This window comes from Acanthaster planci, linkage group LG02 (assembly GCF_054643075.1).
Source record: "Acanthaster planci isolate LZ-2023a linkage group LG02, COTS_SCS, whole genome shotgun sequence".
NCBI classification, from domain to species: domain Eukaryota; kingdom Metazoa; phylum Echinodermata; class Asteroidea; order Valvatida; family Acanthasteridae; genus Acanthaster; species Acanthaster planci.
In genome coordinates, this window is record NC_141778.1 from 16681934 (window position 1) to 16696883 (window position 14950).

At 42.9% G+C, this 14950-nt stretch overlaps 1 protein-coding gene across 2 annotated transcripts; it reads right to left on the reverse strand.

Annotated features, from left to right (window-relative positions):
* Nucleotides 1-122: 122 nt before the first annotated feature.
* tdrd3 (tudor domain containing 3) lies at nt 123-14585 on the reverse strand. Of its 2 annotated transcripts, XM_022244633.2 has the most exons (13): nt 14339-14585; nt 11812-11896; nt 10010-10075; nt 9232-9392; nt 8408-8549; nt 8124-8238; nt 7038-7333; nt 6254-6443; nt 5286-5402; nt 4301-4462; nt 3288-3868; nt 2122-2247; nt 123-1591 (listed from the first exon to the last, which is right to left on the reverse strand). In XM_022244633.2, exons 1-13 carry the CDS (start codon nt 14368-14370, stop codon nt 1388-1390), a joined length of 2277 nt encoding a protein of 758 aa, XP_022100325.2. In that variant the 5' UTR covers nt 14371-14585; the 3' UTR covers nt 123-1387. The 2 variants fall into 2 exon arrangements, with proteins under 2 accessions (XP_022100325.2, XP_022100326.2); XM_022244634.2 differs by lacking the exons at nt 11812-11896; nt 14339-14585 and adding an exon at nt 10924-11417.
* Nucleotides 14586-14950: the final 365 nt, after the last annotated feature.

The window sequence follows — 14950 nt, forward strand, 5'->3', positions numbered from 1 at the left end:
TGCACTTCTACTCGGGGCGGATACTGCTAGTTGGCATTTTGTGTTTAATACACACAGTATTTGCTTGCATTATTTTTGGGGACTTAATACGTACACAAAAGAGACAAAACAACTTCACATCGTTCTCCGAGGAAAGTATTCAAAGTATTATTAGCCTTGGGAAAGGTCAAAAACTAAAGGCACTTGCTGGATAGCACATGCAAACTGCAATTTACCAAGTAAGTAGATAAATATTAGTCAACAATGAAAATGCTAATGAGGTTGCACTAATAGAAAAGTTACAAGTCATGAAAATTTCTTGGATACACTTCACAGCGCGCCCAACTTTTACATCCCTAAATCTGTCCAAAAAGTCTGTTATTTTGACGTATTTTTGCAGATTTTGGAGTGGGCAGTCCACCCTCTATTGTATAAGGGCTCGGTGTCTCCATTTCTTTTAAGTAAAAAGAATGCACTATTTGTCTTAAGACATTAAGTAAGATCTGCCGCATGATGTCCTGACTGCTCCAAGTCACGACTACACTATCAAAATGTCCCACAGAGAAATCGGACTATGAGGACTTGCATACATCTACCTAGGATGCCTGCATTCGGAGAATACAATTTGCCACTGAAGAGGCACACGTGTCATTATCCATGCAGGCATTTGTCGGGGCTTATTCTCAAATCCTCCATCTTGAATCAAAACAAGGTGAAAGGACTTTTCTACAGAGTTAACATGTGGAGCAATGGAGAAAATGGAGCTAGGGATTACCGATTACCACCCTTGAGATCAGGTGGATAGTTCCGAGTGACAGATAAAAAGTTACGTCAATTTTACTGTTCAAATGAAAAAATATTTTTCAAAAAGAAGTCACAACCGTAGTTCCGGCAAAATAAGCTCCTTCCTTTGGCAGAGTGTTCATAAATAATTTGGAAGGGGGGAAAGGGTGTTACCATTCCAAAAGGGCCATCTGCAAAATTAAACTCATGATCCGTCTACTACCCAGGGGTTAGGGTTGAAAGGAGAAACGAGGGAAGTTGGATACTTTGGATCTAACAAGTGCATGCAAAGTCCATCGTGAGCCAGCAGAGTTTATCAGGCCAGCATTTTTTTCCTATGTTTGAGTGGCATGAAGAGACTGAACATTTTGCCATTCCCTCTAGGAATGGGATGCCAGTCCATTGGACGCTGCTCGCCAGCTAACGCAGGATATCCACTGATACTCCTGGGTGGAGAGAAATAAGTGAGGGTGAAGTGGCTTGCCCAAGGCTGCAGCATGTGGCCAACAGCTGCAACCTCTGACCTTCTGATCATACTTTGTACATGTAGCTACAAGTGGTTAACTTCAAACTGTCTTGAAGCAATGTGCTTCATCATCTTAGCAAATAGCCTACCGCACAGACATCATTTCCGTGAGCTGGGAGGCTCGTAGAGGCTTTGGGCGGGTCGGACATTCCTGCGTGGCTCCCGCTGCTGTCTCGGCCTGGTGTAGACGGTCCCTTCCCCTCCTTGACGGAACTCTAGATGCGTGGTCGTGGAGCCTTCAAACGTTCCCCCTTTGCCGGACATCAGGAGGGATGGGACAGGTGGGCCCGGGGAAGGGCTCCTCTGAAAAAAAAACCAGGAATTACACTGTCATACACTGACAGTCAGTGAACAATGTGCATTGAAATTGCTTTGAAAATTGGTACTTTCAAAAGTATCAACTCTACTGTTTCTCACAAAGAGTTGTTAAGGTGAGGGGATTTCTTATCCCCATACCAGTCCATTTCACCCATCAGTAATTGGAATATCTTCTAATGTTGGTCAGACTGTTTTCCTGCACTATCGTTGGGTAAAAATCAACAGACCAGACCTTGACAAGCATGTGCATTTTCAATGCCTGTTAAGTCTCTGTTAGTATTGACACACCTCAATTTTTCCAACCCTTTCCAATTCACGTGATTAATGTAATCTCGGTTCAAATCGGTTACGGTTGATGGATTTCTGACCACAGTACTGACTAAATTGGTTAGGATTGCCAGAACTGTTAAACTTGTCGCCACTCCCCTAGTCTATCAGTGCTGTCTCTATATGGTACTATTTGGAGCCTGTATATCAACTCTACTGAAGCAGAGTTCAATCCCCGTTTGTCTTACCCATTCCCCTGAGGGCAATGGTCGGACGTCAGTCATTTTGACCTCTTCATGGTTGCCATACTCAGAAAATACAACAACGCACGTCTTTCCACTGGGGTGAATGGCAGTCACAACTGCATCGTAAAACTGAAGAAAAAAAATGCATTTAGTAACAAAAGATTTCCTACAAATCCTTCAGAGCAGTTAAGATGTTTCACCATGAAGGTGCTCTACCAGAATTATAATTATGCATGAGACAAGGGGATTAAAGCAGATCTACAAAGTAAAAGGCTTTCAGGTTGATTCAAATTTAATGCTGTCTTGTTCAACTCCATATCCGCGAGGGAGCCATGTGGCCTAGTGGTTAGGGTTTGTAGCTTCTGATGATAGGGTCAGGGGTTCGAATCCAGCTGGCTGCAGCATTTTGTGATCTTGGGCAAGTCACTTTACCCCTGTGTGCCCCACTCCATCCAGGAGTAAATGGGTACCTGTGAGGGCAGACTAAGTTATGTTTAGCTGTTTGCGCCGAAATGGCAGCACCGGGCCAGTATACTCCTTAGGGAGCCGAGATGGTTTCCGGAATGTTCAGATGATGCCTGAGCCCAACGTGCAAGCATAATGATAATACTGTGCCTCGGAATAGTTTGCTAGATAGAGGGCGCTTTACAAGTGCTTGTTATTATTAGTATTATTATTATTACAGACTGCAGGAAAATCAAGTTATAGAGAACTGTATAAAGATGATGACCTTCTTCCCACGTTTCACTGGGATGAGAAAAATACTGTATTCTTCTCCCATACATTACTAGTTTGTTGGCACCCATTTATTCTCCAGCTGGACTAGAGGCAAGTAGGAGGGGTTATTATTAGTATTATTATTATTACAGACTGCAGGAAAATCAAGTTATAGAGAACTGTATAAAGATGATGACCTTCTTCCCACGTTTCACTGGGATGAGAAAAATACTGTATTCTTCTCCCATACATTACTAGTTTGTTGGCACCCATTTATTCTCCAGCTGGACTAGAGGCAAGTAGGAGGGGGGGTGATCTTGCCTACGGGCACAATATCTACATGAATTATATGCATGGCCTGCAGCTTGATTTGACTCAATGACATTCTGACCATGTTGTGATTATGATGGGTCTCACTGGCCTGAGTCTCTGCACAAAAGAACGTTTCTTACCCGGTTGTCTTCCCAGTACTTGGCCTGGCAGGAATCTCCCGGATTCAGGTTGGGTCTTTGCTGCGTTTGTGACCCACTGAAGACAGAGTTGCTGCTCAAGGTTTCCGCAGGTTGTGACTGGTTCCCGACTCCCTGGTAATTGGGATACCTGTTACTGGGCTGCCTGTCAACCTGTGAGAGCTGCGCATTCTTCTGCTTCTGAAATCGTGGGGGTCGGTTGTCTTGGAAATCTCTGGACCTAAAGCTCGCGTTCCTCTCTGGTCTGTCCTGACCCCGGCTCATGTTATCCTGCTGGTTTCTTGAACTGCGATAGTTTCCCCTGCTCTCATTGTACTGGTGACCATCCCCTCTTGTGTTGTTCCTTCTCTGCTGGTAACTGTCACCCTGTCTGTTGTCACCATGCCTGTCTTGGGCAGAGTTTCTGTCTCTGAAGCTGCTGTTTTCTTTGTTGCCATAGTTACGGTCTGGATTCCTGCCTCTACCATCCTTTCTAGCTGGGTTAGCATCAGTCCTTCCAGAGCTTGACTTCTCTTGATAACTCCTTCTACCCCTCTCCATGTTATTGTCTTTTTGATGTCCTCCTGCAAGAATTAAGAAAGACAAATTCTGCTGTCCTTTATTGCAGGCTAGGGTGTAAAATTGTACAAAGCGTATTACTGGTTTGGAAATTAATGAGGCAGAAATGAAATGCATATAATTTTATTTGCAGGCACAGCAACGGCAACTCCATCAGTCGCCAACAGTACAATGTAAGGGGCCTTTTCTGTGTTACATGGAAAATAAAACATTCCGTTTTCAGTTGAGGTTAACAGAGGAAATAATTTCTTTCCCTCTATTTGCCTGAAAAACAGAGAAAAAATAGAATTCCTTTTGAATAATGTAACATCAGACATAAGTCAACAGCAAAAGTTTGAAAGATTGGCAAACAGCTTGACACCACCTGATCTAGCTAGAAAGTCACCAGTGTTTCCTGTGTTCCTCTGGAATGTAAACTTCAACTTAATGATGCATACCCTCCTGACATTCCACCTGCTTGTAGTTTGATCTTCTTCCCTCGTGGACAAAACTTATCCCTGCTTCCGTGACGGAGCTGGGCTGTTCATCAGAAAAATCGCGGAACCTTCCCAGATCCTTCCTGGATGCTTGGCCTGTGGACTGGGAACCTGTCTCATTATCTGTGAAAGTGAAGTGTGAATAAGAGCTGTCACCAACTGAGTGAGGCACAGTGGTGCTCGTTATACCACAATGCATGAAGTACGCTCATTTCAAGTCTCATACAATTTTGTTTTTCATTCGGATTACTGACGATAATACATGACGGTGCCATGACAGAAGAAATCAATATTCATTTGAACATACTTCAGCCGATCAGGAAGATACTAATTGAGCTTAATTGTAAAAGCTATGGAAAAAGACATAAACTGCAAGAAGACAAGCACCAAAGAAGGAGCATGGAACTATCATCATCTGCTATCATCTGCCAGCAACATTTGCAACCATTGATGCGAAATCCAGTGATGTAGTCAAGAACTTTTTGCCTACCAACTTTACAGCCAAATATCGAACTGGTTACATACAGGTGTGAAAACTGTTGAAGAATATGTACATTGGATGTTGAAAGGACAAAGGTAAGATAACCAAATAAACATGACTTCAGACTGCCACCGTGGCATAAACTGAAGATTTTAGGACAAAAGTATGTGTTCTTCAAAAGTCCTTGGCCAAATACTTTTCTCAAGTCAATTAACTTGCTGGTGCTTGGCAGTAAACATGGTCCCTGACTATGTACAAGACTTTTACAAACTGTGGCTCATGGATTAATCTAATCCCACATCTACACGGCCGCAGCTTGTATCTGACAATCCTGCTCACATCAGGAAATAACAACACAAAGATGTCGATAGTCTCCAACTTCATCCAGGAATGAAACTTGAAGCATCTTCAATATTAAAGATAACGTTTAGAGTTCCAAGCATGCAGAGGGAATGGTTTTGGTACCTTTTCCTAGTTTAGGTTGGAGGAAGTCAAAGAGAGTAGCGGGACCCGTGGGTGGGGCGCTCCCCTCCTCCTCATCGTCACCCCATCTGCCCCTCCGGCCACTGCCACGGCTACGATCTGAAAGCACAACCGCCATACAACAGGTTGGTGAAACGGGGAAAAAGTAGCCCGTGAAGCGTATCTTCGGTGGACTGACTACAGACCCTGGACCAGGCACATTGACAAATCTGATCCACCTGCTAAGAACGAGGTGTTTGTGGCTGTAATAAGTAATCAAGCTGTGAACTATGACTCTGTAGCTGAGGCTTCGTGACCGTAGTTTGTATGCTAAAACCTCTTACAAATGCACCTGAACTGTATGATATGAAAGTGGACATCAGCAGAAGTGGTATACTCAAAATGTAAAGTTGGCTGTTCAACAATTTTTTACTGTAGCTTTCCGTTACAGTGCTCAAGGAGGGGCCTCACTTACTCTGAGCAGTATATCTACACAGAACTTTAGCAAAGCGTGCACACTGTGGACAAACATGAGCCACGCTACATCAGCAACATGCAACATACAAAGTATTTGCATTCATCTCACATTTTACATGCACGTCATTAAAAACTTAACAATTTTGCTTATCATAAATACTGAAAACAGAAGTTTCAATTTGGTGAGCCAAATGTGCATGTACATATTTAATGATGGACAGTCATGGATGCAAAAAAGACAGCTTTACACACAGAGTAGTGTTATGTTGAGGAATGCTGTAAAAAAGATCTACTGAACTATGCTGCCATTGTTCATGTATGTTTCTGTATGTTCTTGACTCTTTTCCTGCTTGTTTTAGTTTAGTGTTTTGGGGACATTGCCATCCAAATTAATAGAGAACAAAGTCTTTATCACCTCACAATGCAGAGTAAACGACTCATGAAAGAATGGCATGATGTCATCAGTGGAGAGAGGGCTTGTGCTTGTTACACACCTGGCCTAGTGTCTGGCCTTTGTCTACCAAACTTCTGTGATTGCGGCTCTGATGGGCCAGGCTCCTTCAGCAGCATCTCGACTGCTGCGTCGGCATTGCCCATATGTTTCCTGAGAGCGTTTGACGCAGCGTCTCGCCGGAAGCCCATGCTCACGAGTTGCTGAATATCCTTCTCGGCAGGCTGGTAACCCTGAAAACAATTCAGAATGTAACGGTACCAGAGTCAGTATTTCTCAACCATTACAAAATCCAGGGAAAAGGCATACATTTTCTCTGATGCTGTCACAATCATGCCAAGCCTTCAGAGGTTTTTTTGTCGACATCTGGCAGTCTTTCTGACACATCTCCCATGACAATAGGTCTTACTGTTCAAACAAAATGTCACATTTCAAAGACTGGTGGGCCATTTTTATCGCTGACATAAGCTCAATGTATGGGCAGACATGGGCGACAGTGTGAACAACAAGTGACCATTATGTGGCATTTAATTCAAAGCTGTACTTTTAATTGATGTCTTTAGATGCACGATAAGTTTCCAAAAGATTAGTCATGGTGTAGACAAGACATTGTGGGGCAGGGAAGGGAGAACTTCCCTTTGGGAACGTGGTAATTAACAAACAGCAGGTGTTCAAGACTGGTGTAAGCAATGTTGTTGAAACTTTCATAAGCCTTCAAACTTTTGAGATGAAAAGGTCATAGCTACTCAAGAAACTGGTGAAAGAAAACCAAATCAGTTACAGATTATGACCAGCACAAAAGCGTGATTCCGATGTCCTGATCTCACCCCATAATCCAGGTCGCGGTAGATCCCATCTAACCGGGTTTTCCCAGTGGCTGGCTGGTCATCACCTTGCTCCCCTCTCCTCACATTCCTCAAGCTGTCTCGGCCTCTCCTGCCTGTCTCCCTCCCCTCCTTGACCTGCAGGGCAGCCGCGGGCGCCTTGGTGCCCCCAAAGGTCTTACCCAGGCCCGGCTTGCTCTTGTTGACCTCCTGGATGGCTGCCTTGCGCTGCTCGGCAAATTCTTTGTCCTGGTCCGTCTGCTCCTTGGCCTTGGGATCCTCCAGGGATTTCTTCATTGCTACATTACAACCCAAGATTCCCAATGAGTCTCTCGTCGGACATTGATTACATTCTTATACAATGAAATGGTCTGAATTTCCCGATCAAAGGGTCTGCGTTCAAATCCCTCGTCGTGGCACACATTTGAATCTCGGTCAAGCCACTTTACCCTCCTTTGCCGCTCACTGAATACAAATGGGTACCTGTGAGGGCAGGGAGGTTTATTGTTGTTGACCAACATAGTATTTCTGAAATTTTGCTCGGCAGTGAAAAAGAGGCACTGTAAGAAAAACGTTGTCAGAGTCCTTTGATATTGAAATGTACTATATGTTACAACATGTTATCATAAAAGATATCAAAGAGTATAATGAGTGGGTTTGCATTTTGTTGTAATTTTTCTTAGAACTTTTTAGTTTACCATGTAACAGAATCTCAGGTCTCCCATCTGACCTAATCCAAAGATTCTTTCTAGAAATTTGGAACACAGAATAATACTTACGAGCTGCACTTCAATTCCTTTTTTGTTCTTATTCTAACCCAAACTGTTACAGATGTCACATTTATGTCACACTTCAGTCATTTCAATAAAACCTTCATCCAACTCAACAGCTGGTAGACGTCAAGAACCAGCGCCACAGGTATGCATTGGAAGTAAACCATTATGACTTTGGAGGTCTTCATTTTGTTTTGTTTAACCTGGGCAAGCTCTATCAGTCATCAAGGAGTGGTTCTCTCTGTAGGCCCTTTATTTATTGAACCACAGAAAAATAACTAAATAAAGAAATTGTCAAACACTGCGTGTGACTTACTGACTTTTGTAGCCTTCTGGCCAGCCTCTCTTTGTTTATTTCTTTGTCCAAATGGAACCCAGGGGGGTGGGCCGCTGGACCCGCCAGCTGCTGTTCTTGTGTGGTGGTACAAACTCTGAAAGGCAGTGTTTTAAAATGTGAGAATAATGGCAAAAAAGACGAGGAAAATGAGCACATTCCTGACTTCAAAACTTGTGAAAATCTTTTTTCCTCTTAAAGCCAAACAAAGATAGACTTGTACGGACCACAGACAGACAAACAGATGGGTGGACGGACTGACTTACCTTTGCCAGTTCCCACCTCTCTACCAGTTCTTTGACGTAACCACCCAGGAAGGCACAGTTGCTGGTGGTGAGGAGTAAAAAGCCATGATTGCAGGCCACTGCACCAGTCAGTTTCACCTTGCTGCCTGGCGGCGTGGACAAACTGTGAGAGAGAGGGAGGTATCAGGATGGAATTCTACAAGCAGGGAAAAGGCGTCAGCCCAAAATGGGAAACAGTCTGCTTTAAAATTGAACGTTTCAAAATCAGCCACAGCTCACCAACAATGATTCTGTATGTGGATGGTATCGAGTGCCACGATGGTGGCCATGATGGTTTGATCTTATGGTCCCAATCACATTACCACGAGCGTGATGTTGGAGAGCTACACTACAAACTTCATGGCACATACATGCACAGATTGTCCGTTTGAAAACCAAATGCCCTCATTGTTTTACCCACATGGGATCCCATTTATACACTTCTTCTAAATAGGCCCTTCTGTCTGATGTACATGTATACAGAGTAATATCGCTAACAAACTATGAGCCCTTTCCATGACAGGTAACACATTCCGCATGTAACACTGGGTCACATAGGAGGTAATTACGGAGGAATAACCTCCTTCATCAAACTGTAAGCTGGTTCACTCATCACAAGTATCTCCACGTTAACAGGTACCATTTCTTTATGTTCTAGTAATAACTTGCATAGCCAACTACAAACAACTAAACACACATCAAAAGTCTGGCAAATTTCGCTACAAACCTTCATGATGTAAAATTCACTTTCCATTTACGACGTCTAATACGAGCCTCCCTTAAATTGGCCAGTCTGAGAAGCTTACCCAATCTTGGTAATGTTACTGATAACGAGTGCCATGGCAGTGGTGTGGCCATCTGTCAGCTGCAGGCGTAGGAGGGGCGGGGCTACACCTGAATCCTCATTGACTTTGGGGGCGGAGATGTTCCTCGTCTTTTGCACTTGTAAAACCATCGGGCCTTGAAGCTTATCAGAGACAAATCCAGAAAAATCATTTCAATCATAGGGCTGCGGTGAACAGTACTGGAATCCCGTCCTTTTGTGTTGTCATAATTTTCATGTCAAGTACCTGAATTATTCTAATGGAAAAGCTAGGGGTATTTTGACATTACTTTGAAGGTTTCCTCTAGAAGAATTTTCAATAATCCATATCTTAAGAATCCCCTTGCTGTTCAAGTCAAGAACTGTAACACTAGACAAATGAACCAGTCTGTGCCAGAAGATGTTTTAATCCGCGACGATTCTGCATGTTCTGGGGCCAGTTTCAAAGGGAGCTCATCAACACGTCCTGGCAATTTCTACAAACAGAGGGGGGTCTAGTTCTGTACCCACTGAGGGTGAGGCTAGTCCATGGAGGCTAATGACTGTGCCTTGTGCCACAACTGGCCATCTTGGCAAGTATCGCTCTGCAGCGTTGCCTCATCCGATGTGTAGAAAAGGTTAGATTACAGAAGAAAGAATGATACAAATATTACACAAGCGACCGTTCAAAGAGATTTTCTGCGTCACACCTGGAGCCAGTCTTTTGTCAAAATAATTCCATCAACAATTGGTTACTTGTATAAACTGAACCACTTTATTACCTTGTCTGCCTTTCCCTTGTTGATGTCGGTAGGAAAAGCAGCAACTCCAATGTGACGCAGGTCCAGCTGCCCAAAAGATAAAAAAGCCTCATTAAAATTAAAGAATGAGCCACAGTACACATACACCTTAACCTTATTGCCGACAAGTTCTTTTTGAGTATAACTACATGTATGTAATTTACTGCCAAATATTGAACTGGTGAAGTGTGAACAAAGCTCAAGAACGTGGACATCAGATGGAGTTATATGTACACAAATGCCAAAAGGTAAGATTAACTAGCAATGGATGACTTCAGATTGACTGAGTGCCATATATATTATGTTTCTCCTTTATTATGTAATGACTGATCAATATTGCACCCCAAGTCGTCGGGAGAATAGTTGGGCTAAGGGTTTGGGTCTGGCTTTTGATCATGGGGTCGGAAGGTCAGATCCAGGTGGCAGCAGCATGATGTAACTGTGGGGCAAGTCACTTTACCCCCAACGTGTCTCTCTCCCCCCAACGTGTCTCTCTCCACCCAGGAGTGAATGGGTACCTGTACTTGTGAAGGCAGATTTGGTTATTATGTCCAACTTTTTGCACCTGATATGGCAGCATCTGGCTAGTGTACTCCCCAGGGGGCTGAAATGGTTTCAGTGATGTTCAGTTGTTGTAAGCCTAATATGCAGGTATGATAACATATCAGCACCTCTGAATGACAGATACTGTTAAATACAGTCCTCAATCCTTCACCTGTTGGAGGATTGAGGACTGTTAGGGTTAATACACCCCCCCCCGAAGAGCTTTTCTGTAAGATCAACAGTCCCTCGTTGGTTATCATAAGACTACTTTATACTCAGGAGCACTCCAGCAGTGATAGAACTTTATTTTGTTGGTTTATTAAATACGCAACAGAAACAAATAAAACACAAACCTTTTCATTTGCAAACTATACACAATTTAGCCTTGAGGCCTCCAGAGGCAGTACATGTACATGTACATCTACTTCTTTACATAAATCAACAATATTAACAATGATGCACCATTCTGCCAGCTGTTTGAACTAATCGCAGCTGGATGGTTATCTGAATAACAGCTGGTGGGGGCTTCCTCAGTGCATTCAATTACTACCCCCCCCCACACAAGTGCTTATAAGTCAGGTACTAGAGGTTGTGCATGGCAGCCATTTTTCCGGTAAGAGCTTTTGTTCCACAGGGATACACACGAGTAGACCTTTTGTGCTACATGTATCCCTCCGCGCCAAAAATAGTTACCGGAAATATGGCTGCCATGCAGAACCTCTATAGAATGAACAATCAAACAGACTCAAAGCCAAGTGAATATCAGCTATCAAACCAATAGACGTCTCAACACACATTCCTGGCCTCTTGTACACAAAACTCAATTGAACCCTGTCAAATTTGTCTGCAGTTTTCACATTGTATTTTGGGATAACTACCAAAGTAACAGTGGGTCAGTTGCGTGTGCAGGGGAAGGGGGGGGGAATTTAAACATCTGGCCTGATGTACATTGTATGCAGACCACAAGTGCTCTCCAAGTTGTAAATTGTAAACCTGGTAAGAAATGACAAAAATATTGGGGGGGGTCATTGCTCTTTGTCAAAAATCTAGCAAATTTCTAGACAGCTTTCTTCATCATATTTATGTAAGTTCTCACACTGTAAATGTAAATGTAGCTCCCAAATTTTAAACTTGGTGGCCAGTATAAAAGCTTAATGGCATCTTTTAAAACATGGTGGGGAAACAGACGAGACTCATTGGGCCAAAAGGCTACTTCCACAGGTTGGCAAATGCCCACTTACATCCATAGCCTTGCGTACGATGGATTCGACCCGGGAATCTGGTGAGCCATTCTTGCACTGTTCCAGGCCTTCTTTTGAGAGGTGCCTTGTCAGCAGATTCAAAGTGGCAAAAAAAGGTCATGTTAGACTAAACAAAGAGGCTAAAGTTACAGTAGTACAGCAGCTGTGAGACCTTTTCAAAAATAGTAAAGGCATAGCACATTACTGTTTGTGTATTTATTAGATTTGTTTGCCAAGGGTTGTATCCAGTTCTTTGCCTTTTAACTCATCTGAAACAGACCAAATGCACTAATGGCACATTTGAATAATGGCAACAGCCATGACAGCTGTTGGATGGACACTACAAGAGGAGAATGGCTCAAAGGAGGTGAACTCCTAGCTGCATATGTACATGTACATGTAGGTCTGTGTACCATGATGTAGGCATGGCAGGCTGGTATACACCTAAATGTACAAGTAGGGCCTAGGCACAACATAGCCAACAGGGCCAACTTCAACTACCTTTTTCCTGATCATGTCCACATAATCCAAAGGCTACTCTTTGTTGACACTGGTAAGCCTAACATTAGTGTCCCAGACATGCAAGTTCACAGATTTTCTCATGGTTATAAAATTTCTCAGATGAAATTCCACGTAAAAATTTAGCCTTATTTTTAAAAGCCCCTCAGCTCCAACAGTGGAAGGAGTTCCATATGCGGACACCACTTGACACCCTAAACCCTTTAAAAACCGTAACCATATAAACCCTTTGAAACTGGTCTGAAAAATTATAGGGGATTGTATATTTGGGGAACCCGTTCCTATAATAGAAGGGAGGCCTACATTTTAACTTTTAGATTCACCTTAGTAGATGACTAGGCCTGTGCCTATGACATCATGCTCAATAACTGCAGGGTTGATGTTGTGAAAAGAGGACAGGGTTTTGAGTTTTGAGCAAAACTACATGTATGAGGGGACATGTGAGTGTTGTAACACATGAAACATGGTGGATTCAAATTTGCACGGCCGGTTATCAGTGAGCAGAAAGTCACATTTTCTCACAACTTACAATTCAAAATTTCCAATAAATAGGGTCAGTGCAATAAAGAGAACATTGCCTTTGGTTCTGGGGGGAAGGACTGACCAATATTACAAGACGTCAAAAAACTGGGCTTCCCACATATAGGCCTACAATCCCCAAATTCTAAGCAAGTGTTTTCTAAGAAGGGCCTCATCGACTGGGTATTTTCCCTCCTAAATTATGTAAATTGAACTTTTCTGGACATATTTTGCTTTCTGATGGCTAACTGTAGGGAATAATTACATGTAGGCCTACTGGCATCCGTACACAATGGAAATCTTTCCCTCAGAACTATGAGCTGCTGGGGTTCGACGTCCACCAAATTCCCCACCCCACGTTCATGGGATGAAGCACAGCAGACACCGGATAGTTTACATGCCTGATTCAGCATGGTTAGATTTTAAAGCTAAACATGCTAAATATTCTCGCAGGGTGCAAACCACTAATTCAAGTGAGAATTTCTGGCAAGCTCATTAGCATTAAAAGTGCCCCCACAGTATCTTTTGAACAAGGAGATTGTTTGGTCCCCAAAATGATGAGATTGTGTAAATCCTTGCCAGGATCAACTCCCTACATGTAGGTCTTTGAGCTTTCATATGAGAGCAGACATGGCAGAATGGCTAAAAACTACGGTTGAAAAATGGTCCTAAGTGCCCGAGAAAGTTGAGGGTTGCCACTTGAAAAATGGCTGCAATAAGACTTCGGAAAAATCACTTTTTGGGGGGTGATTTTCTTTTGTGGGAATATTTAAAAATGTAATTGGTTAACCCACAAAAAATTTAAAAGAAACTGAAAGATTAGTGACCAGACAAGAATTTCATTTGTGTTTCCGAAATCTCAGGGATGTTGGCGTGCATGTTACTGGGCCCTGAACAGTGCTGATTTTACACTGTTTTCAATGGGGCTTGAATTAGTGGACTGTACCCCGCAGTTGGAGGTTGTTCCATTTGTTGCAATCATGTCTCGGCAAGGGGGGGGCAACTCTCCATTCACTTTGTAGGCCTACAGCACAGGCATAACAACTGACAGGGATTTGCATGTATTCCTCCTTTTTTGCTGCAACATGATAAAAAATAACAGTGAAACCTTATTTTGGTACAGTGTGGGAGATAATCATACTCATCATAGTAGTAGGCTTACATACATGCATGAATGTAGGCGTACATCACCACTACATGGCCTAGGCCTACATGTACATCATCACAGTAGTCAGTAGGCCCTAGAGAAATTTTGGGCATAGGCCTATTTGATGCAAAGGTTAAGAGTTCAGTCAATAATTCTGATTTTTGCCCCTTTGACTTCCGTTTTGAGAGTGAAATACTAATGGAATAGCCACCAACTGATTGACCAATCAGAGAGAAGAATCAACTTCAAAGTCATCCCGACCGACCACCACTACTAAAGTACTATGGTAGCTGACTAGACCACGCGGCACGAGAACGTCTGTCAAAACTAAGTAAGACTTACCATCCTTGACTTAGTAAAGCCGCTTCAACCATGCTTAATTACAAGAATATTTTTAAATGTAACACTGATACTTAATTGTAGGCCCTATGAACATGACCTTAAAGTTTTTAGGGCAGGAAACTTGATCTGCATGCACATGTATGATGTAGCAGTCTGTAGCTGTCTACACATGGAGATCTAGGAAGGACGGGATCGCATACCGTACCGGCTCGAAAAAAACATTGCTCCCATTTTCAACGTGTTCAGATGTATGGTAACCCTAGATTCTCCGGCTAGATTCCACAAGGAGAATAAAAAAGCACCAGCCTAAAGTGACAAGCGAAATCAAAGTGCGCCCTCTCTATTGGTCTGCGTTTATGGCCGTTTATTTCAAATGGATCTGGTCACCGGAAGATGACTGCACCAAAACTCGTCTAATTATTTATGGCTGGTGGGACCGTGTGCGTTTCGTTCATTCGTTTTCGATTTAAAATCGAAAACCAAAACAACACCAAACAAGTCGTTTTCCGATAGAAAATCGAAAAATGAAAATCGAAAAAGGGGTCGTTTCTCAGGCTCGTTTTGCGATTTGAAAACAAAAACAGGCCTAGGAAAAACAGTCGTTTTGCGTTT

Excerpts from the sequence above, each read along its gene's own strand:
- tdrd3 (XM_022244633.2), bottom strand. The coding sequence starts at position 14,370 with ATGGTTGAAGCGGCTTTACTAAGTCAAGGATG. Across the intron at positions 11,897-14,338 it reads GCTTTACTAAGTCAAGGATG|GCACCTCTCAAAAGAAGGCC; the intron begins GTAAGTCTTACT and ends TCTGCTGACAAG. Across the intron at positions 8,239-8,407 it reads AGAGGTGGGAACTGGCAAAG|AGTTTGTACCACCACACAAG; the intron begins GTAAGTCAGTCC and ends ACTGCCTTTCAG.